The sequence below is a fragment of the Crassostrea angulata genome, chromosome 1 (genome assembly GCF_025612915.1).
Source record: "Crassostrea angulata isolate pt1a10 chromosome 1, ASM2561291v2, whole genome shotgun sequence".
NCBI lineage: Eukaryota > Metazoa > Mollusca > Bivalvia > Ostreida > Ostreidae > Magallana > Magallana angulata.
In genome coordinates, this window is record NC_069111.1 from 22,033,911 (window position 1) to 22,061,337 (window position 27,427).

At 35.1% G+C, this 27,427-nt stretch overlaps 1 protein-coding gene across 1 annotated transcript; it reads right to left on the minus strand.

The window, feature by feature from the left end:
- Window positions 1-575: 575 nt before the first annotated feature.
- Window positions 576-25,802, minus strand: LOC128179806 (dual oxidase-like). Its single transcript, XM_052847418.1, has 32 exons — window positions 25,016-25,802; window positions 24,180-24,234; window positions 22,317-22,400; window positions 22,044-22,208; window positions 16,793-16,980; window positions 16,184-16,388; window positions 13,032-13,201; window positions 12,695-12,852; window positions 12,433-12,493; window positions 11,776-11,878; window positions 11,212-11,384; window positions 10,801-10,973; window positions 10,352-10,470; window positions 9,941-10,075; window positions 9,680-9,793; window positions 9,214-9,440; window positions 8,903-9,088; window positions 7,909-7,998; window positions 7,588-7,723; window positions 7,321-7,414; window positions 6,569-6,744; window positions 6,401-6,443; window positions 5,954-6,243; window positions 5,481-5,711; window positions 5,293-5,383; window positions 5,135-5,184; window positions 4,780-5,061; window positions 3,494-3,723; window positions 3,230-3,394; window positions 2,959-3,114; window positions 2,693-2,824; window positions 576-2,092 (listed from the first exon to the last, which is right to left on the minus strand). The coding sequence occupies exons 2-32, from the start codon at window positions 24,232-24,234 to the stop codon at window positions 1,970-1,972; spliced, it is 4,605 nt and encodes a 1,534-aa protein (XP_052703378.1). The 5' UTR covers window positions 25,016-25,802; the 3' UTR covers window positions 576-1,969.
- Window positions 25,803-27,427: the final 1,625 nt, after the last annotated feature.

Here is a 27,427-nt window from a genome sequence, read left to right on the forward strand (position 1 = left end):
TATCGAGTAAAATGTGACATAAAATCACCTAGAAATAGATGTAGTTTGTTGAAACTTCCCCTATCTTATAATTGTTAAAGTTGGTGACTGGTAGGATCTTTTATATGACAGGATACATAAAATTTGAGGTTAACACCCAGGGGAGGGGTGAAGCTAAATTGGTGAGGATGTGAAGCCAAAGGAGATTATCTCACTTGTGTGCACACTAGTATTCCCATCCGCACGGGGTAAGAAAGGCATGTACCCGGATACATTCCAGTCGGAATGTAATACTAGTATATATGTGCTCAAGCAGTTTTACCATGTACAACCAAAGACCCGCGAAGACAAGGATGGAAAAAAGCTACATTTGCACCTTCTTGCTAAAATGTCAGGTTCTTAATGCAAAATATGCATGTCGGACCTGGCTCATTTTCGAATCATGTTTTAAACTTGAAATAGCTGTTTATGAATTACGGGACGATCCATTTTATTTGGTTTAATATATTTCATTGTAAAAGAAAATGACTTTCATCAAATACCGCACAATGTCACAAACAGAAATACCATCAATATAGAAAGAAAAATTAGAAAAATCAGAACAATAAACGTTTTTATTTTATTTCATAATTTAATGCACCACATACATGTAAATATCTGTAAAATACATGATCAATCATATAGATAGGGTCTGGTAAAATCAGATAATGATAAAACAACAAGTTGAACGTGAGAATGAGACAACCCCCATTTCCTATTGACATCTTTAATTTAACATACTTTGGTGCATTTAAGTTCAGCAATCACTGTGCAAAGCTGCTCTAGTGATCATTGTTTTCCAAGAAAATGTCAAGGAAAAAAATGTGCCATTTCAGATCACTCGACTAAATTTAAACAAATCTAAAATAACAAATTAATTTGTCAAAGTCATAAAGGATTGACCGTAAGTAATACAAAACAGGTAACTCATGTATCAAAGGGACCAGCGAACCGTTTTAACACTTTTCCTTTCAATGATACCGGTAAATCTGATCAAGGTTCCGTAGAAGCCCTAATTGATGGTAGTATTACAGACCTTAAACATTATTGTGTATTTGACCTTGCATTGAAAAATAACATTGAATTCACTTGGTTTAAAGAGTATATTTGTTTCTTGGAAAGCTCAAAAGGTAGGGAGGAGATTAAAGTAGCTAAATGCAGAAGACAAGAGGGACGGAGAGTCAGAAAAACAGCAGATAAATGAACACTATGTTGCCCTTACCTCTTTCTTCTCAGAGACATTAAACCTACACAGATTTTTTTTATCCTTAAATATATACATGTAACATATAAACAATACACCTGGATAATCTTTTATAGCTTACGTAATATAATCTAACATCGCATAAAATCAAAGCTATTTTCTAAATTTCTAAAAACTACTAAACAAGTCGAAACAATATAATCAAATATTATAACAACAGAGTCACTCCAAAATCAAAGCATTTCAGAACGTCACACAATTAATTAATACAAATTTCATAATTATTCATTAACCACATCATATCTAAATTACATTTCATTTATTTCCAGCAAAAAACTTTTAAAACAACACAAAAAGCGAAAATTAAAATTTCAAAAAAAAATTTGTAACAGATATAATGTATAGCAACGAACTAATCACTGGATCCATCATTTAGTTTGGCACCAAGAAAAATATGGCACAATCAGAAAAACACAAAAACCTCATTGTTGGATTAATGGTTGTCGCTGTTAAGATAATTAATTAAATAAACAGGGGCCAGTCAAATTTTAAACTTGACATCTAACCCCTCAATTTCTAAGAAGCCCTGAAAAAACTATTTACAATGTTTAAGCTAACCACAAACAAATGATAGTGACATTACTTTTGGATCAACCCTAGTACATGTAGTTTTCAAATTAATTAGATTACAGATTTAAGAAACTCAAGAGATCAATGATTCAACATCTTCTTTGAAAGTCGTGTCATTTAAAAGTTTTCAAAGTGGTGTTCGAACAGCGCTCTGGTATTATTACTGGCCTCAATACAGCCCTGCTCCACATTCTTGGTGATCCCCGGGGGACCACAGCTGAACACGCCGATCTTTTTAACCTTTAACATTCAAAGAAAGAAATTTAATTTTACGAGGTAGTAAGTTAACGAAATAAGTCTTAGAGTACTGACTGCAGTTTGTACGAACATTACAGAGATCAATTTTCACAGTTTATTAAGTATTTGGTTGATAGAACAGTTGAAATACAAGTTTAGAACCATTTGAAAAGACCTTGGACTTTCAGTTGGGCGTAGCTATCTATTCCTTACGTCAAAACAAGTTTAAAATGACGCGGTTTAAAGCGAAATATGCATAGATTGCATACTCTTAGCTCAAAGGCCAGACAAATCTTGTTGATTTCAAAGAGCCATTACTGAGTGGCTAGCAATGAAATAGACAGGCCTACGTCACATTGCTGTTTGAGACAACTACCTAAAGTCCAAGCTGTTGTTAAAATGGTTCTAAGAGATTAAACTGACTGCTGTCTGTCCTCAAACTTTAAACCAATCATGAAATAATGAAATGCTATAAGAGGAAATGTCAAGCTTGTCAGACAACATCAAAGTCAATCCGATAGTAAAGTGAACTGACAAAATATAGAATGCAACAATGGACACATATTTCACAGCTGTTGTGTCTATCGGTACAAGGTCACTTACCGTAGGGTGCGCCCTATGGACCGCACTTAACATGCTGTTGAGCTGGGGGCGCCCGAAGTGCGTGTTGGCTTTCAGGCCGGTAAAGACACTGCGTCCCCCGGACAACTTCTGGAAATGCTCCTCACAAATGTACTGTAACAAAAAAAAAATTCATGGAAGACTAATAGATCACTAAAGTATATGGATTGCCAAACATTTAGATGATGATGAAAAATAAATTAATTGATATTCCATGGCCACGGTCAATGAATATGTATTTTCCTTACCAACATAGCAGTTCTCATATCAAATTGTTGGAAGAACTGTGTGATGAAAATGTCGACTGACACCAATCCTTTCTCGTCCACTTCCTCTACTTCCCGTATGATGTCGAGCAGCCATTCAAAATGGCGCTGACTTCCAGTCACCCATATGAAATATAGCTACATGAAAATAAAATTTAAAATCTTGAAAACTGAAGAATAAGAACTCCTTTTGAACATCTTGTGAACCTCGAAGTTGAATAGCGTTAAATTAGGTTCCTGTTTATTAGTATACCTTTTGACACTTCATTTTGTACATATTTCTGATGGAAGCCATGTGGACGAAGTCCTTTAATATAGAAGCGTATGGCGTGACCCCAATTCCAGCCCCAACGAGAACAGAGACTTCGTATTGGTACCAATCCTGTTGTCCCGCGCCGTACGGCCCGTCTAGATAAAGCTGTAGGTAAAAGAAAGACACGTTACCGTATAAAATAAAGAATTAAAATATCGCGAAATCAAAACGTTCTCAGAAGCTGTTTTATGTCGGTACACTCACTGGGGGATAAGATCCGTCCCTGTGATTCTCGGGGTCAAACTCTTGCCGTATGTTCCAGGTCCAAGGCCCGAGAGCCCGGATGTGGAGAGACAGGGTATCCTCGTGAGGGGCCGATGTTAAGGTGAATGGGTGGTACTCGTTGGAGCCGTGGGTCAGGCATGCGATTCGAACCCACTGCCCGGATTGGTAATCAAAGTTGGCGGGTCTTTTGAACTCAATGTAAGTGATGTCTAAAATCATTCATCAGAAATATGGCATTTAGTTTTAGTTTTTTTAAGAAGGGAGGGGAGACAAAATCAGTAAAATTTCATAAACAGTTTGTCTTTTAAGTCGTTGGAAAAAAGAAGCAACAAAAAAAACCTTTTAAAAGGTAAAACCAATTAGGAAACGTAAATGAGCTTTGTCATCCTTAATGCCATACTTGAGACAAAGTTAACACAAATATGTGTCACTGTAACGTTTCATCTTTTAAAAGTGCAAACAATGGGTGATAATTATACGCTAAGCGTGAATTGTTAAATCAGGCGTGAAAGGACAGCACTTTACACTTGATTTGTTCATGCGTGCATGAAATTAACAATCCACATCACGTGATACGTTCGTGCGTGCGGTACACGACTGCAAGCTTCAAGGATAAATCCTTTTTTTTATGTGCCTGTTAAATTCTGTTTGCAATCTATCACTGTTCTAAATAGAAAGGTATACGGTTGGAAACTGACAATAATCGATTGGAGGCATAGAAAGAATTGTACCAATGCTTTTTTGGGCAATTTTTAGGTGAATAAATAATCCATCATTAACTCGTTCGGGCATATAGGTAACGATTTTTTTTTATAGAAAATTTGAATTTATCATAATGATTGTCATCTTTTAATTTGAAAAAAAATTGTGCATTCATTGAAATGATTTAAGAAATACCATGTCCTCGAACTTTGTCAGTGTAAATTGTTAACTAACATTTACTCCTCAACACAGCGGGGAATGTTTATAAATTGAATGTCCTGTTTAAATTTATTGATTTTAATTATCAACAAACCAAATCAACAACAGTATTAAACCAACCAATTTAACCACCCAGAAATCAAAGAACTACCGGTACTACGTGCCAACCGACATACAATTCATGATACAAACAGAAGCCTCTACCCAGCAAACCAAAGTAACTGTACACAGAGCCAAGCAAATCTTGGCGGCCACCAGCAATACAGTCCACCACTCATAAACTCCGCAACCAAAAACCACCACCCAGCAATTTGAAACCCTGACTCCGATTCCAGTTATCATACCCGATGGAAGTTTTTCCGCCCTGATCACATTCAGCTCTGTTTTCTTCCTACTCATGCTGATCATCTTGTCCACGGTAAAGATAATGGCCGGTCCTATGAAGTAGACGAAGAACATGGGTTTCTGGACGATGCAGGAGGCCCCGTGGAGAATGGTCAGGATGTACATGACAACGATCAGCTTGTGGGTCAACCAGAACCCGTTGAAGATCAGGCGACGAGCCGTCTGAGTGGCGTACACGTAGACAATGCAGATACATACAACCAGGAGGACACCCGTAAAACCTGCAAAAACGGCTCCATCTCTTCATCAAAGGGTAACAAGTTAAACGTAAAGGCAAAGAACAGAGAGACTTACCGGTCATGTTACCGAAGAACCAAAAGTTAAAGGTCGGCTCAAATTCAGCCCTATAACAGATTATTACAAGTTCAGATTAATTTCGATATTAAATATTATTATTAAAAAAGGATCAAAGAAGTTTGAAAGTTTGACATGGTTTGAGCAGAATTGTTTACCTGAGTACAATGGAATCAAAGATGCACAAATGCGATGTTGGTTGCGTCGCCAAGTGATAGAAATTAAAGCCATATCCAATAACATGAAGACCTAAACCAAAAAAGTCAGAAATTGTAAAAAAAAATTGTATATACATGCAAAATGAACAACATTCTTGCAGCCAGACTCGATAATGTGTGCTTCATACCTGTAAAAAATAAGGCAGTCCAAGCAACAAGTTTGTGAAAGGCGACATGGGAATCAAAAGGGACATAGAGGTTGAGAAAGGTGCCTCGCAACCACGTGATCAGATTTCGGCACATGGTCAGCAGGAGGATGGAGAAGGTGAAAGACATGGCGGCGGCCGCACCCCGTGTGACGGATATCCCGTAACTCATGATCATCCTCAGTCCACTGTGTTCCCGCTCCACTGTGTAGTCTGCGATTATAAAAATAACATTTGATAATACCACTAATATATCATTAGAAATAAAAAGTCGCGTACTTGTAGCCTAAAAAAATCAACTGAATACCGGTATATATGACATTTGATAAAATTTTCTCAACAATTTTGGCAAATATTGCTTTGAGAATAGTTGTCAAAAAACTATTCTTCCACAGAGGTAAGTTTTCATTGATAACTTTCTAAAAATATTAATTATGCAATGTACAATAACCTACAATAAAACCTCTCGGCAAATAGAGCAAATGTGATCCCAAAGAAGATGACGAGGAAGAAGATATGCTGTCTGTTGTTTTCAATGAAGTGTGTGAAGGTCTTCAGTTTGGCTTTGGCTGGGTGGTACTGTTCCCTGACCGCGATGAACTTAGTCCGTATGTCCGAGCCTCGTCTTGAGTCGGTGGGAGTGCGCATGCCGTCTTCGTCTGTTGACTGGGATATCGACGCCAAGCTTCCTTTCCTTTTTATTATTTCATGTGTAGCAGACGCTCGCCGACGTCCATTTTCCGACCTAGAGGATTTATTAAAACAATGCTTGAGATTTGAAAAAAAAAAACAGCGTTAAGAGCTCTGATTAAAATATTTATTCTAAGGCAATCTAAACTAAAAAAATACCAGTATTAGCACCAGATTTTTACATACATATAAGTGTAAAGTTGCTGATTTACCCTTTTTTCTTTTCGTTATTGTTGGGCAGACACTTCCGTCTTCCTGGATGAAAAAAATATAATGTTACAGCCCACGCGAGATAATTTTCCATTGCTGATGCATATGTTCCACCTTTTTCTATTTACATGCGACCAGTTGAATGTAAAAAAAACAAACAAACCACAAACCTTTCCAGTCCAGACCAGCGTTCCAAAGTTTGTCCATCTGAGGGGAAAGGATTTGACAGAAGTTCTCAAAGTTGATTTGCGTCTGTTCCTCCAGCCCGTGTTCCTTGCAGATGGATTCAATCAGGGTGTGCACGGCCTCCTTGTTTAGATTACTGTTCGCCATGTCCAGCAAAGAGCTGAGAAAACAATTGTAAGACACCCTTATATTATAGCGAAGTTCCATGAGTTACGATTTAGATTCGTCTAAAACGTGACAACTAGATTATCACGATAAGTTAATAATATGTTAGAAGAATATGCGGAATAAAACTGAATTCAGTATAAGCGTGAATCCGTTATAGTCCTTTTTTGTAGCCATGTTTATCTGTAGAAAAGATCTCCTCATATTGAAAGAGCCATGCCATTATATCGTGAACAATTATATAACTCAAACTTTTATATTCACGATTACTATTTCACAGTGTACCGTAGATGTAATGGTTCGCAGTACACGTGATTTATTTGATATCCTCATTTACGTTGATATTACACCCACAAAGCAAGGACTGGCTCATGGCGAGATATTTTCGCAACGAGGCAGGCCCTCGCGAAAATTTCTCGCACACGAACAAATTGCTTACAGTACAGCAGAGACGAGATCAACCGATGATGGTATTTTGACATTGTTATATAATACATTTTTTGTTTAATGATGAGTATTCAAAAATTTTCTACTTGTACGGACAAGATTTCATTTTAATCTATATATATACCTAAACATTCTTGAGAGGTCAGCTTTCTGAAGAAACCCTCTGCCCTCAACGTCAAACATACCGAATATTGTTTGTAATTTTTCCTGGCAAGATCCTGAAATAAAAAAAAATTACTGACATTATAACTTATGTGTACCAAAAACTATGTGTAATGCTAGCTATATTCACATCTGGTTGAACCCTCTAAATTGTGAATAATCAAGTCTATGTTAGGTATCCTTATGTGTATGTATTTTTACATCTAATTCACGGACAATTTTTGAATACCTTTTGAAAATATAACAACCATGTGAAGGAAGTCCCTGAAAGATATGTATCCACTTCTATCCGTGTCCAGCATACTAAACATGTTTTCTACGAAGTCCGAGTTCGGTTTTACTGCAAGAGCTTGAGCAAATTCTTCCTATTGGAAGAAGAAAAAACAACAACACCGCAAACTTTTAAAAACCGTCAATACATTTGTCTTGCATATCTTACAATGAAATTGACCTGAAATAGTATAAACGCGTGTTTTGCGTAGAATTAATGAAAGAAGTGTAAATATTTTGGTAAAATATTGCCATTGACCATTCATTGAAATGAAATTACCTTTGTCAATTCTGTCTCTAAGATTTCCTTAGTTTGTTGCTTTTCTAACTGATCCTCCTCAAAGTGCGGATCGTAGTCCATTTGAAAGGCCTATATATATGTATTTTCAAATTTGGTATGAAAAATAAAATTAATTTGATATAGAGAAGGAGGTATTGTTTAAGCAGATGCATGTTTACAAATGTTTTTGCTAACTTTCTCGTAAACCTTAATGATTTATTGTATAAAATACATCTAATGATATAACATTATTATATTATTAGAATATTTTTTATATCGATAGGTTGGACCCATTTAGTTGTGTTTATAAATCTATGAATCTGCATTTGCCTATCATTTATACATATACAATTTATTTTTATTATATGAGTGCTCTAAATTATGATCGACGGTGCAAATTTTGCATGTAAGATCTCTAAGGATTTTCTTTTTTAGTCTGCATTTTTCAATCTTATTCTGATACATCTCTCGGAGTTTTCATATTCTTATTTAGACAGATCACGCACACCCGCCACAAACCTTGGCTTAATTCTACAATGTATATGATAAGCAAATTTTTTTTCGGAGAAAATATCAAATTTTAATATAGATTCCGGGAAAGTAAGTCTAGAAAATCCAGATTTGAACCATAGGTGTAACAAGTGCGACAATGTACGATTGATAATAATTTAAGGTACATTTCCTTTTATTTGATTTACTGATAAAATATCGATATATCAACATCACATACATCTCAATATTTTCTGTTTAATTGAAATGTAATAGCAACTCACTGACTTTATATAAATTTCAGACATGAGAATTTTGATGGATGAAAACCGCCCATGCCATTCATTAATAACAATTAATAAGATATGATTTATGAAAGAAATGTCGCAAATTATCATTGAAAATCATTGCCAGCCGTCAATTTGGAAGCACTAATCACGCAGTTTAGAAACGGTTTCCCCATCACTACTAAATGTTCTAATTTATAACAATGCAGTATACATACCTCTGAAAATACTGACTTAAAAAACTTTTCGAGGCGCTGATTTCTCTTCTTTTGGGTAAACGCATTTTTAAGAATATCCTGTGCGCGCTCTTCGAAGACACTGCATTGTATTTGATTTGATTCCAGTGCATGAATGACGTCATTTTCAAAAAGCTGGCGACTTGTACTGTTTTCAAACTTTAAAACCTGTTGAATTTAATGATGTAAAATTAAAATGCGCCTTATTTCGTGTTTCATTCAGTATAATGAAAATCTCACCATCGCTAAATGGTATAAATTATTTATATTTCAAATACTGTAAAAGTATTTACCAGATCATATTCTTTAGGAACTTTGATGCAAGTATATGTTCTTCCTTTGTTGCTTGACGTCATCAAGTAGACCGATTCTTGATTGAACAATTTGACCGTGCGCAAGCGCCGTCCTGTACAACTATCGACCTCGATTTCACATCGAGGCTTGATTCTAACAACCACAGCTCTTTCATCTTCTTTCTCCTCCAGCCACTCGTAGGCGATGTGTTGGTTTATTTCAGTTCCTTTCAATAAAAAAAATTTGTAATAAAAAATGACTAATGAAAGCACATTCACATTGTTACACATGAACAGTCAGTGAGTTTTTAAGGGAAAAGAGAAAATGATGACATTTCAAAATAAACACTGTCATACATATACATGTATAACTTCCTTTACGTCATTCGAACTAATTCTATGGTCTGAAGAATGCGTTGAAAGTTAATTAAAAATATTGATAATTATAATTGTATATATAGGATACCTGACACACTGTTTCTGCTGTCTCTTTTGGCTGTCTTGGTTTGCATTTTTCGTACTTCGTTTGAGTGTTTCCATTTCCTGCATTTCGCTGCGGCGTAGGCGGACAAAATGCAAACTAAATGAAAAAAAACAAACCCAATCGGGCATATTATTTAAAATATGCGCTTTTTGTTCTCTAGCAGGTTTTGTTTCATTTCTTAAAAGAGAATAGTTGAATTAATATTCTGAAATGCACCAGTGTGTTACTGATGATTTAACTTACCAAATGGAATGACTCCAAAGCATGTCCACAATATAATGAACGACAGTTCGCTCCCCTTAAAGTAATCGTAGCCATGGTGATCAGGACAAGACTCCAAGTTGTCCACATCAAGATATGCTGAGCTGCACCCAGACACTGCAAACCAGAAAGATGATTAAAATCAAAGTACTGAAGAACTGACGGGAGTTGATTTTGTCGATGTTTAAACTGGACTAAATTGAGGTAGCTGTCAGAAAGTTTGTGAAATTGGAATAAAATTTTTCTTATCTAAAATATATAACGATATGTTTTATTATAATAAAAATTGGAAAAGAGTCTTTCCACTAGATTGAATATTAAATAAAAGTTTTTCAATTTTACAATTTATCAATTAATTACATTCTGATATACTTTAGTAGTTCAACAACATACGATTGTGGATAGAAAATGCATCTTTTGGGACGTGTTGCTTTTCTAATGTCTTTGTAGCAAGCAATATGTCAGATAGTGTTATGTTTCTGATTTCCTCTATCTCTTCCTCTGTAAAGAGTCTGGAAGAAAGAATTTATAAATACTGAAATCAAAGTATTCAATATACTGTATAATGGACTCTAACTTTAGACATCAGCTAAATAAAAGGTTAAAAAGTTGTGTATGGGATCACGATTTCTGCACCTACTTGGTGCCTGATAAGCATTCCGCTTTTAAACAAACTCCAAACAAAATTGCTTTCAGGTTTTGATTTAATAAAGTTATAGCGGACTGAATCAAGGTATTGCATTTATATTTCAAAACCCCTCTTTTTAAATCCAATATTATCGTTATTGCATTCTCTTGATATTAAGAATGCTTAAGCAACGATATCTCTTGCGAAGTCTCACTTGGATTTGGTGTTCTCAAACCAGAACCAGTCGCCGTGTCGGATGTTGTGGAACTGGTTCAGTAGGATGGCGGTGAACAGCTCCCCCGGGCCGTCACTGGTCTCCAGCATCCCGCCCACAAACACGTCCAACTTGTCAATGTCGCCATACAGCTGCCGAGTCTTGTTAAATAACTGAAAGATGAAGTAATATGTTACAATTTATGCTAGCAAAAACATTTGAATAATTTGGTGATAAACTGATTGCATAAATAATTGATTGGATGGATGGTAGGTTGATTGAATGATCGATTGATTGATTTCATTAAGAATTTTGATTTCATAAACCACTTTTGTAAATAAACATAGAAGAAAATTTAGATTTAGGAGGATCATATTTTACTAATATCAAACTGGTTATAAATATTTGTACCGATGGATTCTCTCGGGCCAGTCTTGGGTTGATCTCCTCAAAGCTTTTCATACGGCGAAGACCGATCTGTTCCCTGACTGTGTTGTAATCCGGGAGTCCGTAATCTCTTCCCTTCATGATAGTGTAGGCCACGTGGTCCACGCGTGAATAGTGTAGAGGTCCAAAATACTTGTCTACATTGTCATAGAAACGAAAGATTATATCCAGTGAAAAGAATCTTTGATAATTTTAAATGATACAGCTTATATTAATTACATGCACTACTTGTATGTGTATTGAATTAGAAGACGCTAACGGACGTCATCTAAAATAGTTTTTATTCATTTTGTAAATAGCATGCAAATGTGTTTATGATCCCTGTCATTTTGATAAAAGAATCAAAGTACTCAAAATACATTCAGGCAATATAAGGTGAAGCGGGTTTGACTAAAGAGCATTGCGAGTTATGTGTCGCTGAACTAAATCACGCAAGTTGGGTAAACACATCACTTTGTGAGGTGTGAGGTGAAATTGTTTTAATAATGAATTATCATTCACTGTTATGATTAATTAAAACCTAATTACCAAGAATATCAGGCACAATCTGCATGTCCTCTTTTTCCGCAGCCTGGTAAAGCATTCCTCGCATCGCATCCTCAAAAGCATGTTCATTTTTAGTCAGGATTTTCTGCAAATTGTGTAATCATTTTTTATAAGTAAATATATCAAAAATAAGGTTACAAGTATGTTGCATCAGGGTTTTCGCAAACTTTTGCGTCTAAATGATAACTCTCTGACTGACATGTGATTGAGTACAGTGTACGGAAAGTTGAGATTTCACCGAGATTTCAGATAATGGGTTTTTGAATTTTTGGTTTCGATTTCAGTTTACTACCAAAGACTGCCCGTATTATTCAAAGTTCTTAAACATTTTATATTAATATTGCAGAAAATTTGAAAGTTCAAAGGACTTTTAAAAAACCATGTTTATATTTAACATATCACATTACACAGTTTTCGGTGGCCTTTCGATCTTTTACAAAAGAAGGGCATTTAATCATGTCATTTTGATGTTTGATAACTAATTAAGATTCAAATACAGTCTGTTTTTTGTTTTATTTTGCGCATATAGTTTTGCAGGGTGGTAAATCAATAATATTTATTTGATGTAAAAGATGTGAAGAATAGATTGAACCGTATCCATAGGTGCTTGACCTTGAAGACGACCTTAAGGACATTTACCTGGGAATCGAAATACGAAGTACACAGCCGTACATTGTTTTCCGAGTTACATTTCTCATCTCTACAATAAAGATTCATCAATCAAAATTATTGAAAACATCTGAATCAAACATTTGAAAAAAACAAATATTTGAGGCCACAAAAATATTTCCCAGAATTGTTAATAAAAACGTGTCTCATATTAAAAGGTATGTTAAACATGGTTATTAAAGGTTAAATAAGTGCTCAGACGATCAAATGAGAGCAATTGCGAAGTCCTTACAGAATTCGAATTCCCATAGGAATAAGGGTTAGTATGTATCGAATTGCTGCTGCATCGAACACTGAGGTGATCCCGGGTTCCAGGTTGCCACGGTAACCCTCATATGGCGGAACTGGCGCATTCAGAAGTTTTGGAAGCCATTCGTACATCATGATATTCTAAATATAATAATAAAATACAAATTTTTTTTTCAAAAATGTTCCTAAAAAATAATAGAAACCCCTATCATTTTATTATAATTAAGCCAGTTTGGCATCAAAATATGATCGGTATCATTTAATTATTTTTCAAATTGTTTTTTTTTGGGGGGGGGGGGGGGTAGCAGCTTGTTACCGACCTGAATTGATGCAATAAGCCATTGGCGCGCCTTGTAAAATACATCTACAGCTGAGGTCATGTTGGTGTTTTGGCGCGTGATTTTCTGCACAAGAGCGTTGTGATAGCGGAAAAACAGGACCCCAAAAGACAGAAGAGCTGGATTCTCGTACACGTGGCTGTCACCAAATCCTGTATAGAACAGAAGTAGGTTGGCTTTTAGAAAATGTTTAATACATCAGTCGGCAAAAATTAATCTTGCCAACAATTCAAGGTTTTGATTAATTAAAAAATATTGACTTTCACCACCTCTTCATGATCATGCAGAACCTGTAAATTATATCATGCATCAATACATCGAGGACGAGCTACATAGCGCATTATATAAGCCACGAATTCATATTATACATACAATATGTGTTACTATTTTTAAGGTACAATCTTATAAAACCATGGTCACTTGATAAAGCTTCATTCATTTTTTTCCGCATTGAGACCTAATAGTTTTAACAAATGATGTATTTCCACCATTCAATTGCAATTACATTACACGAACAATAATATCTATTACGACTTATAAACTCCGGGTGAACTGAAATGGTTAGATGTCTATGAAGTGGACATTTCTAGTGGAGGAAAAGCCACGCAAACTTCTTTTCAGTTATCATCATCGTTATCCATCAAAACATTCCATTGGGGTTTAGCCTATACGTAGCTTGAAATAAAATGTTTGTGATAATTATCTGAAATTGGCAAATTATAAAGAGAAAATATAAAAAAGGTAAAAAAAGACCTAGTTACGTTTATATCATTCCGTAATATAAACTAGAGGTACTGTGAGCAAGCTCACAATTGATACCCCCCGCTAAGAAAAATCATAACTCATGTATTTTTTCTATTATAGAAAATATTGGATGAATCTATTTCATCGTCCATTTTCTATAAATAACAACTGCTCTATTTTTTAAAACTGTTAATGCTTATATGAGTACACAAACCAATTTCTATTCTTTAAATTCCATTTTAGTTCAACTGTTAATGCTTGAGGACATTTGAATCTTTATGTTAACAAACATGACTCGAATCAAACGAAATTCCACATGTCAAGCAGCCACTTAATATAAACATTTTGAATTATTGGTATACTGAGCCTGATATTTTTTAACAATGACCTTGAACTTCCTCAATTGACCTTTGGTCAAGGTCATGACATACTCTCAGGTTATAAGCATTCTAGATGTGAATTAAGAACTTCCAATATTTGTCCATTAGAAATAGACTGGACACGAGTTTTATACTTTTCTGCAAGTGACCTTGACCTTGCCCAAATGACCTTGGGTCAAGGTCATGACAAACCCTTAGCTTATAAGCAATCTTTGTGTGAACTGAGAACTTCCAATGTTTCTCCATAAGAAAGATATCGACCGGACAAGAATTTTGCACTTTTTTCTGCCATTGACCTTGACCTTGTCCAAATGACCTTGGGTCAAGGTCATGACACACCCTTAGGTCATAAGCAATCTTTGTGTGAAGTAAGAACTTCCAATGTTTCTCCATTAAAAAGATATGGACCAGACACAAATTTTGCAATTTTTCTGTCAGTGACCTTGACCTTGCCCGAATGACCTTGGGTTCAGGTCATGACACACCCTTAGGTCATTAGCAATCTTTGTGTGAAGTTAAAACTTCCAATGTTTCTCCATAAGAAAGATATGGACCGGACACGAATTTTGCACTTTTTCTGTTGGTGACCTTGACCTTGCCCAAATGACCTTGGTTCAAGGTCATGACACACCCTTAGGTCATAAGCATTCTTTGTGTGAAGTAAGAACTTCTGATGTTTCTCCATAAGAAAGATATGGACCGGACACGAATTTTGCACTTTTTCTGCCAGTGACCTTGACCTTGCCCGAATGACCTTGGTTCAAGGTCATGACACACCCTTAGGTCATAAGCAATCTTTGTGTGAAGTAAGAACTTCTAATGTTTCTCCATAAGAAAGATATGGACCGGACACGAATCGAACAGACAGACGGACAGACGGACGGACGGACGGACGGACGGACGGACGGACGGACGGACAAGGTGATTCCTATATACCCCCCCAAACTTCGTTTGCGGGGGGTATAATTATGAATATAGTTATTACGTCTTTGTGTGATTTAAGAATTATTAATAAGTGATAATAGGATATATGCGTTATAAATTATGAAATGAATGAATGAAATTTTGTAATATGAATGTAAATGCTTTCATCTTTTAATTACATACAAATATCATTAGTATTTCAACTTAAGAACAACTCCCGTTTTTACAATAATCAATGTTAATTAATTTGAATAACTAGATCTTACTGTACTGAATTTAAATCATATTTCCAAAATGTCACATACTAAACTTTAAGAAAATAATTAAAGGGAGGTTGGAGTTTACATTTGTGATACACAGTGGCACAATGAACTATTCGCAATTTGTGTATAGAAGTAGAAATTAAAAATTCTCCAATTAATCAAAATTCTTAACAAATATAAAAAAGTCGTTGTATTTAGTCTGCGGTTAGTGACCTCAATATTTTGGTAGTTTTTCCTTTTTATATACAAAAACCCCTTTAATCATCAGAAGAATGTTAATGAATAGCTTTAGATTGAGCGGTGGCTGATAACGTTTATGTAATTAGGGTGAATTGACCAGGTTTCAAATACCAGATAGTAAAAAAAAAAACAAATCACTGCATCCACGATTAAGTCAAAGAAGTGCTGGACTAAAAAGTGAGGCAATATCGAACATTTAACACAGCTGAAAAAAGCTTTTAACATATTTCAAATTTTATCAATATGACAATTTGACCGACATGAACAAAATCTTAAACCATATTGCTATTCAAAGTCAACAAAAAGCTACAAGATGCCGAATTGCCATTCTGAAGTAATTGATCTTATGTAGTCTTGATCGTTAGTTTCGCTCAGTCAATAGTAACGCAAAAAAAAAAAATGAAAAATAAACGTCCTTGAAGGGATATGTTAGAAGGTGCCATTTTATCACGTATCCTGAATTGTTAATGTTTTCTTACAGGTCTGACGGTCGTTAGTCTTAGGCTAATGGCGCTTACAGGACATAACCCAAGATGAATCACACAAATACCGATTGATGAGGAACCAAGCAATGTTTACTTACTCCACAATGTCTCCGGATTTGTAGTTTTGTCATCTTTGTTTGGAAACGTTAAGAACGGAAGTCTGACTGTATTCAGGACCGGAAATTTCTCCCACAAGTCCAGGGACGCTAGTTTTCCGGTTCCTTGATGACGTAGATAGCTGGCTCGTACTCCGGTTTTCCCGTAGACAAAGCTGCCATCAATATAACTACTGGCTGCGTTAATCTACTGGGGGAAAACAAATATATTAACTATGGACAAAATCAACCTGGACAACATCGTAATTATGAATACAATATTAATATGCAATGAATATGTCAACTGGCCCCGCCGCATCCAAATTTCCTCAAGTCAAACCTCAGCCTCAGGTCTTACTTTTGACCTCAAATTTATGCGCTTTACTTTTAAGAATTTGAGTTGAGGACTGAGTTGAGTGCATGATACGAAAATTTTGGTGACGATGGGGTCAGACCCATTTGCATATAATCTACACAAACAGATATAACCAAGGACCAAAAAACAAACTATACAAAGTTAGTATAACCACCTTCAAATTTAACTTCAACTTTGATTCATGATTTCTCATAATTAAGATAAGAATTAAAAGTTTCAATATGTATTACACACACCTGTTTTCTTGGGTTATTTGGAGACTGTCCCGTGCGCGTGTCGTATTTAATTCTTTCATAGGGCATAGCCCCGCTTCCTGTACATGCGCTGTCAAAGGCCTCGTCACATTTCGGGACGGATACAGAGATGACCTCGGACGGACAAGATACGTCATCACTGTCCACTATCTCATACGTCACAACCTGGCCTGTTATAAAAAGAGTGGGAGTCATGAATACCTTTCTATAGCAATCTCAGGTGATTTGAGATTTTATACATACAACAACCTCGACCAAATATTTCATTTATTGAAGAAATCCATCTGTTTGACATTAATGTAGCATTAGTAAAGAAAATCAATTGTTTTAAAGATCTCGAAATTGAAGCAATTTATTTCCGACGCATTCCAGTGTACACTACCATAACGATTTGATGATCTGTCATAACAATAAATTTCAAGAAATCAAAATAATGTACTTTTTTTTTCCAAAAGTGGTTCTTGATGTAGATTGATATAGTGTGTTCATGATAGAGAAAATATAAGTCACTACATTCATCTAATATGTATCAGTTCATTTAAAGCAATGCTTAAACATATGACTCAATATTCCCAGCTTTCAATGGAGCCTACAAGAAATGTAGTACGCTGAAAATAATGACGTTATACAACAAATATTCTAGAGAAGACGTCAAACACTAGATGGTCATGCTTAATTCTTTGATTTTGAAATCTCTTGGGCAGGCAAAGAAAATATGAACATTCCAACAATTAAAATATTTTGATTAGAAATAGTTTTTTTGGTTTAAAAAACTTTTCATAATATGTTTTAACAAGAGGCCCATGGGCCACATCGCTCACCTGAGGAACAATAGGTATGATAAAGTCAGCTTAATGGAGTCATAATACAATCTGGACAATGTACATTAATACATGTAGATCCTGTATAAATAAAATCCATTTTTCCCCCTTGGAACTCGGATAGCCCTGATTGCTGAAAATATTTACAAGAGCAGACTTTAATCACCGCTCCTGCACATATATAGGGACTCAACGTTATGCAGGCAGGGATGACCGCACACCTACGCAACTCAACAGGTACCAACGTTAATGCAAGCAGAGATAACGCAAGCAGGGATGACCTCACACTTGCGCCAACAGCTCAACCTAACGCAGGGAGTGCCGCACACTTGCACTAGAAAGGCCAGAACACCAGCAGGGATGACCATACACTAGTGCTCCGCCGCAACCACCACCAATACAAGCAGGTATGACCGCACACTTGTATCAATGCGATACAGGGCAGAAATGACTGCACATTCTGTATCGTTGGTTAGAAAAACACGAAAATTAAAAAGTGCGGGGATGTCAACACCCTCAATCTCTCCGTACCTGTTCAAGTTTAACCCCAAACAGCCACTCGTTGCAATGCAATAGACACTGTCCCTATATATGTGCCAGCCTAAAATAATTCATAGTATCTAAAAATTGGAAATCAAAAATAAACAAACTAATCCAGCCTAACCCAAAACTACTTATGCAGAACAACTTATATACATTGAATATTTATTATTGTATAAAAATAATCATCACATTAATTGGTTAACAGTGGATGCATTAATTAAAATAATCAAGAATCAATAAATCAAGGGCAATAACCGAAAACAGTAATACAAAATGATTCTACTGAAAAAATAGCTGCCTGCTTCAATTTTATAGTCATACATGTATCACATGTTGAGTATTGCAGTTCTCAAAAAGATCCTTTACAATTGTTTATATATGGGATATTTAGCTACATCAAACTCTGAACCTTCTTGTGAGGCCGAAGAATTGTCCTGGAGCCAAAGTCTTAACAATTAAAAAGAATCATCTTGCTGATTAGTTTCTGAGAAGAAGATTTTTAAAGATTTACTCTTTATTCCTATGTAAAACTTTAACACCCCCCCCATGTGGCCTCACCCTACCCCCAGGGGTCATGATTTTCACAACTTTGAATCTACACTACCTGAGGATACTTCCCACAAGTTTCAGCTTTCCTGGCTAATTAGTTTCTGAGAAGAAGATTTTTAAAGATTTACTCTATATATTCCTATGTAAAATTTTAACACCCCCCCCCAATGTGGCCTCACCCTACCCCCAGGGATCATGATTTTCACAACTTTGAATCTACACTACCTGAGGATGCTTCCACACAAGTTTCAGCATTCCTGGCTGATTAGTTACTGAGAAGAAGATTTTTAAAGATTTACTCTATATATTCCTATGTAAAACTTCGACCCCCCATTGTGGCCCCAACCTAACCCCAGGGGTTATGATTTTCACAACTTTGAATCTACACTACCTGAGGATGCTTCCACACAAGTTTCAGCTTTCCTGGCTGATTAGTTTCTGAGAAGAAGATTTTTAAAGATTTATTCTATATATTCCTATGTAAAACTTCGACCCCCCATTGTGGCCCCACCCTACCCCTGGGGGTCATGATTTTCACAACTTTGAATCTACACTACCTGAGGATGCTTCCACACAAGTTTCAGCTTTCCTGGCTGTTTAGTTTCTGAGAAGAAGATTTTTAAAGATTTACTCTATATATTCCTATGTAAAACTTCGACCCCCCATTGTGGCCCCAACCTAACCCCAGGGGTTATGATTTTCACAACTTTGAATCTACACTACCTGAGGATGCTTCCACACAAGTTTCAGCTTTCCTGGCTGATTAGTTTCTGAGAAGAAGATTTTTAAAGATTTATTCTATATATTCCTATGTAAAACTTCGACCCCCCCATTGTGGCCCCACCCTACCCCTGGGGGTCATGATTTTCACAACTTTGAATCTACACTACCTGAGGATGCTTCCACACAAGTTTCAGCTTTCCTGGCTGATTAGTTTCTGAGAAGAAGATTTTTAAAGATTTACTCTATATATTCCTATGTAAAACTTCGACCCCCATTGTGGCCCCAACCTAACCCCAGGGGTTATGATTTTCACAACTTTGAATCTACACTACCTGAGGATGCTTCCACACAAGTTTCAGCTTTCCTGGCTGATTAGTTTCTGAGAAGAAGATTTTTAAAGATTTATTCTATATATTCCTATGTAAAACTTCGACCCCCCCCCCATTGTGGCCCCACCCTACCCCCGGGGGTCATGATTTTCACAACTTTGAATCTACACTACCTGAGGATGCTTCCACACAAGTTTCAGCTTTCCTGGCTGATTAGTTTCTGAGAAGAAGATTTTTAAAGATTTATTCTATATATTCCTTTGTAAAACTTCGACCCCCCCCCCATTGTGGCCCCACCCTACCCCCGGGGGTCATGATTTTCACAACTTTGAATCTACACTACCTGAGGATGCTTCCAGACAAGTTTCAGCTTTCCTGGCTGATTAGTTTCTGAGAAGAAGATTTTTAAAGATTTACTCTATATATTCCTATGTAAAACTTCGACCCCCCATTGTGGCCCCAACTTAACCCCAGGGGTTATGATTTTCACAACTTTGAATCTACACTACCTGAGGATGCTTCCACACAAGTTTCAGCTTTCCTGGCTGTTTAGTTTCTGAGAAGAAGATTTTTAAAGATTTACTTTATATATTCCTATGTAAAACTTCGACCCCCCATTGTGGCCCCACCCTACCCCCGGGGGTCATGAATTTCACAACTTTGAATCTACACTACCTTAGGATGCTTCCACACAAGTTTCAGCTTTCCTGGCTGATTAGTTTCTGAGAAGAAGATTTTTAAAGATTTACTCTATATATTCCTATGTAAAACTTCGACCCCCCATTGTGGCCCCACCCTACCCCCGGGGGTCATGAATTTCACAACGTTGAATCTACACTACCTGAGGATGCTTCCATACAAGTTTCAGCTTTCCTGGCTTTCTGGTTCTTGAGAAGAAGATTTTTGAAAATTTCTCGAAATTTTTCATTAAATTCTAATTATCTCCCCTTGAAAACGGGTGTGGCCCTTAATTTTCACAACTTTGAATCCCCTTTGCCTAAGGATGATTTGTGCCAAGTTTGGTTGAAATTGGCCAAGTAGTTCTTTAGAAGATGTTGAAAATGTGAAAAGTTTACGGACAGACAGACGGACAGACGGACGGACAGACGGACGACAGACAAAATGTGATCAGAATAGCTCACTTGAGCTTTCAGCTCAGGTGAGCTAAAAATCAAGTCGGTTAGACGGGCAATTAGTACACAATCCAGTCTCTTTAATGATCATAAGTCTCACATCATTTCAGAATGGTATTCCTAAATTTATGATTTATTGACCTTTGCTGTAGAAAAAAAATTGTACCTTATAATCAAATATACGTGTTGTTTGAATCAATACAAAGGCAATCTTTATTCACACAGGAGAGGACGGCTTTATGCACTACCTTAAACATACAGGTTAACCCGAGAAATCTTGTTGAAGTTTACTCTATTAGATTAGAATCTAGGAGAAGAAACTAATTTTCAATTTTTTTTTCAACAGAATTTAAACTTTTCTGAATATTTACATTTTAAAATGTTTATTGTGCGTTTTTACTCGCGTGAATAGAAACCGATTCATAATTATTTCCGAATAACCATTAATCAATCTGGGTTTGATTTGCTTCTTTGAAACGTCTTAAATTGCGTTTTATTTGTCACCTTGGTTTATGACAAAGTGTTGTTGTATTTGCATATTAAATGATACCATAACTAAATGTTAAATAAGGAGGGTTTATTGATATTGTTAATATGCATAATATTCCTCCTAACATAGTTGGCAGGTACAAGTACAGTTATACACAAAACATTTTTATTCTTTGTAAAGAATCCATAGCAAGTTGAGTCTGTTTGATACCCTAAGAATAATGCATTCTCTAAAGTTCAATATTAGTGCTTGTCGTCTTTCGTAACTACAGGAATATTTGTCTGGCAGAAAGACGTCATCGGATGGGGGCGTAATCCCAGCGTGTCTAACCTTTTGAACAGCCTTCGGAACTTTTAAATGCAGCTAAGGGTTCTTTCGTGTACCGATGCGTACTTGAAGAATGGGCATTGATTTTTTAAACTGATGATAAGGCTTAATTTTACATCATACTTTTGACGAATTGTCGCGTAATTAATGGACCCAAGTATTACATGTACATGACCCGGATTCGAACCAATGATGTCTGTAAATTTCATATCTACCGACTTTGTTATCGCGGCGGCCCGATGTTAAGGTTCAGTGTTCCTCTTTTAAGATACATAACTTTCACCTGATAAAAAATGGGATTGAACATTTAAAACTCACCAAAAAATGCAAACAGTGCATTTCGCGTTTCATGACCGGTCGTGTTTGCAAAATTCTGTCTGAAAAGGAGGCTGCTGACCTCTCTGGCACTCGGAAGGTCATTCAAGCGTGGCAAGTATGTTAGATCCGTGTAAGCAGTAGATATGTTATGAATAAGAGGCTCTCCTGATGAAAAAAGTCAAAATAAAACATACCTTTCATGTTTCAATGCTAAGTTTTTTTCTTTGCTTAGATCAAAAATTCAAAGTTTTAAAGAAAAAACAAGTGACATACCCGCACTTCCCCATGATGGGTAAGCTAGATTGTTGTAATAACCATCAAATCGCTGGACCTTATGACACACAGCGAGTGTAAAAACTGAAATTTGATTTTATGGTAAAATCAGATCTTGTATTGGTTAAAAGTATCAAATTTTACTATTCAATCGTTGTTTAAGGTTTTTTTGTGCTTTTGTCTTTTGAGTTTTTTAAAAATAATCTAGTGTCGCTAATTATACCGCGAACAAAAAAAATGCTGCAAATGCCAACAAGACTGGTAACCAAGAAAAATCATCATTGTTAAACAATAGTTTCATGAGTTTATCATAGATAACTTACAATACCCTCAACAACCAATGAAAAAAATCCTTAAATGTTTAACTGTATCAAACCCGCTGTCCTTTGATTAATTAATTATTCTCATCACAAAATGTGAAAAAATGTGCAATTTAGGTAGGTTTATTGGGAATGCTTTCTCATCAGAAAACTTCATGTGTGATCTTGCCTTTTCATAAGTGATCTGTTTATATTAGTATGTTAATACCAATTGTCCTGTATGTCTATAGGCTTTTTAGCTGTTGACTAATTAACAATACAATAATTGTGAACGCACTCAATATTCTGTGGGATGTTCTTTGTTTTTTGAATCGCCAAAGGTAAATAAATTTTATTTAATTTTATCAATTTTTGCAAAAATTAACAACATGCGGGAAATAGTGGACAAACGGTGATTTTTTGTTTCTAAATTGATTGTATGAATGCCTGTGCAAGTTAAGGATCGCAGAACAATAATGCTTAACATTTTCATCACGGTAAAAATGCCTCATTGCATAAAAAAGAGTAAGTTATTAATAAATTTTGTCGATTAACTAATAATTCATGTTGTGAGGCTTTATCATGTATATGTAATGTCAACAGAAAATCAGAATTGTAGATTTATTATTTAGAATTATTTCAAAAATAATATGTTCTACAGTAGATAACAAATGTCATTTTGTTTTACTGGGAATATTTAATCAATTATAACCTTTAAATTAGTAGAACTGTATGTCAATGTTCTATATGTTTCATGTTGGAACACCGAAAAACGTGATAAAACCCACATATAATGAATTTTGTATTTTTGTATTATTGAAATTCATTAAATTTTCTTAAACTCTTTAATAAGGAAAAATCAAGATAAATAAAATCAAAGTAATTCTTAGATAATGGATTTGATAAATACCATATGAATTTGATATTAAGGCTATTTAAAATGAACCTAAATATTGCAATTCCCTTTCACCTTTAAGACAAGTTTCTCATAATAATACGAAACTTTGAAGTCTTTATCAAACGAATTTCATGCGTATGAAATAAAGATTTATAGACAAAAAACGAGAACTAAATTAATGAGGAAAAAATTGCTTTTTAAACGCAAATAGTTATTGCAGTTCTTTGCAATTTCTCGCAACATTAAATTCATTAAGTTATTTTAAGCCCGAAACGAAGAAAAAATATGATTTGACAGGACATTTTTCAAATTTCTCCAGTGGTATGTGGCATTTGAAAATTTACAATGTTAAAGTTCGCCTGTTTTTGCTTGTGAATACACATCTCTAAACTAATAATGCAGTAAAATATATTTGTTTATAATCATAATTTAAAAATCTTAAATATTCATATTTAATTTGAATAAATTTTGAAGAAAAAATGAAGGTATAATTACTTATATTAACAGAAATCATTTGCATCCATGATTCTTAACTTTGACGTGCACTTGAACTATAGTGTATTTTTTTTTTTTTTTTTTGTAAAATTCGTAATCCTATCAATACATTTTCTTGTTTCTGAAACAAATTACGTAACATATTTAAGAGCTGTTGTGATGAATTATTACCATGATAAAGGATAACTGAACATAGAAACAATGGCTTCATCTTTGCTTTGACCATCTACAAAATAAATAAATCAATCAATAAATCATGATTCAAAAGATTGCATAATTTGCTGACACTACATATATACTTTTAAAATGAAAATAAAAAAAAAAAACAATCGATGGAACAAAACATAAGTAATATTATAAAACATTCAAATGATTAAGAATTAGATTTCCTGTATTTGCTGAGATAGCAGTTCTTCAAGCAAGGTATTTAAAGCGACGTTTGTACTTACGACTTTGTTAATTTTGATAATTAATTATTGCAGCTAATTATAACATTACCAACTGTTCACCTTTTTACGTCATACACGTTAGAAATAAATTTCTCTGGAGACCTTTCTTTACATATCAATTAAACAAAAAACCCATCAAATACATGTTGCTAATTGTCCAAATACAAGTGAATTGACAAGCTTAAACGATGTCAAAGGAAATGTCAACACAGCTTGTTTCTCGCTTTTTTAAAGAGCACGGCGATGGGACGTGATAAGGTGCAATCTCTATGATACACAAAGTTTACAATTTCAACATATGCATATTCATCATATTATAAATAACGCCCCTTTTTGTTACATGCGGCTTAATATAATCTACAAATAATCAGGGAAATTAAAATTAATTTAAAAATAAGACCAATACAATGTTAATAAAAGTTATTTCTTTGGAGATGTACATTTATCCCTGGTAATGACTTTCGTTTAATTACATGAATGCAACATGTCGCACTATATCTTCAAGACACGTATATCTAACCAATAAACTTAGCGGCTAATAAAACGAAGTCAACTTACCTGCTTTACGGCGCTTTATCGTCTCCGCCAAGTGACTTCAATTGATCCTTTCTCTCGTCAATATAGAGACATCCGGGCAATTTTTTCGAGTTCTTCGACGGCAAAGTTCAAATATACGGTTATCAGTCGTGTCCAATAACTGTTGACTTCCTGAAAGAAAACTTCAATACTGTTTGGGAAATCCAAATGGACTAACGGAGTGACGCCATGTGCGAAGCAGAATTTGATATTTGTGTTATGACGTGTGCGTCCATGCGAAACGAGAATCACCTGTTGTGGATCTGGGACTAAGCGATACCGTGTCATCAATTTGTCGAACTTTCCATTCGATTTCGACAAATCTGGTTTTCAAGAATAAAAAAAGAAATATTTGTTTTTAAAAATAGGTCAGTTAAACGCCCAATTTCTCCCCAAAAATGAAGGATTTTACTTTTTTAAAATATAGTATCGAAGGGTATTTCTAACGTAAATGCCCCTTATGTTATATACATGTTTGTACGGAGTTAATATTTAAATAATGTGTCGACATTGATAAATCGAAAACTATATAAACCTGAAGCCTTTCAATTATATATTATTTTTGGGGAAAAGTGATTTTTCAGTGGGAAAGCACAAAAGTCAGACTTTTATATCGGTGAATATTTTTTGATTAACCCTTAATGCAATGAATTATTTTTATAAGAAAATTTGCATCTGATTTTGTTTCGCTGTTGATTGCAATTATATGACGTGTTCATTTTTGTATTTAAACTTCCTGTTACGGAGTTAGGTATTTTGCTCATTGAATAAGCCGCAACACACCCAACCGCCATATATAACTGGTTTATTTCGCCAAGGATTGGAACAGACAGAAATTCCCAAAATTTATTCCCTTTAATTTTCTCCTATCAATTTTGTTGAAAATGAATTCGTAAAATCACTGTGTCATCAGCAATAAATTTCGATGATGGGCGTAAATTGACAATAAATATGTTGATTAAAACTGCTTTTAAATTATAAAAAAAAAAACCCCAAACATTTAAACAAATTACAAGAATCTTCATATTCATACATTGATACTTGAACAAAGGCATGTACATAGTTTGACACTGAAAAGTATATTCGAGAAAATGATAAATTCACGACTGACTATCATCCATTGCCATTATCTTTGGGTCAAGAGGCATGCATATATATATATATATACAATGCGAATGAACAAAAATAGAATTCACAGAAAGAGCGCCCCTAGAATTGAGCGGGGGTCGGAAGATCATTATTAGTTTACCCACAAGATTATAGAAGAAGTAGAATAGTACTGAATACAAGTACAAGTAGTAGAAAAGTATTGAATACTAGTAAATGTAATATAAACGGAAGATGCATGAACATGGTTTTCCAGCAACCTTCTGGATCGAAACCCCGTCTGTTTCTCTCCTTTTTATACAGGTGAGAGAGTGTACTTTTTCTATAGTAAATCTGCATGCGCTCAGTGTGAAATGATAATTATATCATTGCATGTATGTAATAAATTTCGTTGGTTTATAGGTTAATGTTGTACTTAGAATTAATATCCAAGGTTTTCAATTCTATGAAATTAAATGATCGATTGGAAATATTTTATTACAGGTTGCTTAAGATGATACTTTCAAATTCAATGAGAAACATGCCCTTAAATACAAAGTCCTATATGGTCTCAAAACCTTTACCATTTCTCGAACAAAATGATGCAACTTTCGATTCCATTGTTTTTTGCGACAGAACACAAGATTGGTTCAAAATCAGATTTAACGATCCCGGCATATTAAAGTCCTACAACTTTAATATGATCACATCTATGAAAAATAAACAGACTTGTCGTGGAGAATCCGGGTATTGGTCCCGCCAGTACTTTATCACACAAAAAAAAGCAATGCGGAAATCTCTGACGTATAGTGGAGATTAAGATGAGAGACTGAAGATCAAGGAGTAGCGCATTTATGAGGCCAGTGATCAGAGTATAACCTCAACTGATATGTAAATACACTCCAGATAAACAGTACAATTCGTAGAACTGACAGATAGGAGATCAACAGTTTATTTACTTATAAGGTCAGAGAAATTCCAGCACACAGAATGATGAAATGGGAGGTGCGGAAACAGAATTTTCCTGTATCTGTCTCCTGCCTTTCATTTTTTAGGTAAGGTGAACATATACATGTACGTTCAAGAGATTAGGGGATTATTGCGTATTTCTTTTTCATCTATTTTATATCATTGTCACATTCCAACATACATGCATACGAGTGTATCTACATTTTTCTTATTACAAATATATCAACTGCGTCACAAATGTACCAATTTTCAATGGTAGAACCATTTTAACAATACCTTGGACTTTCGGTTGGACGTAGCTATCTATTTCTTGCGTCATAACAAGCTTAAAATGTTTCA

Excerpts from the sequence above, each read along its gene's own strand:
- LOC128179806 (XM_052847418.1), bottom strand. The coding sequence starts at position 24,234 with ATGGTCAAAGCAAAGATGAAGCCATTGTTTCTATGTTCAGTTATCCTT. Across the intron at positions 22,401-24,179 it reads TTCAGTTATCCTTTATCATG|TTTTTACACTCGCTGTGTGT; the intron begins GTAATAATTCAT and ends ATCAAATTTCAG. Across the intron at positions 6,244-6,400 it reads AATAACGAAAAGAAAAAAGG|GTCGGAAAATGGACGTCGGC; the intron begins GTAAATCAGCAA and ends TAAATCCTCTAG.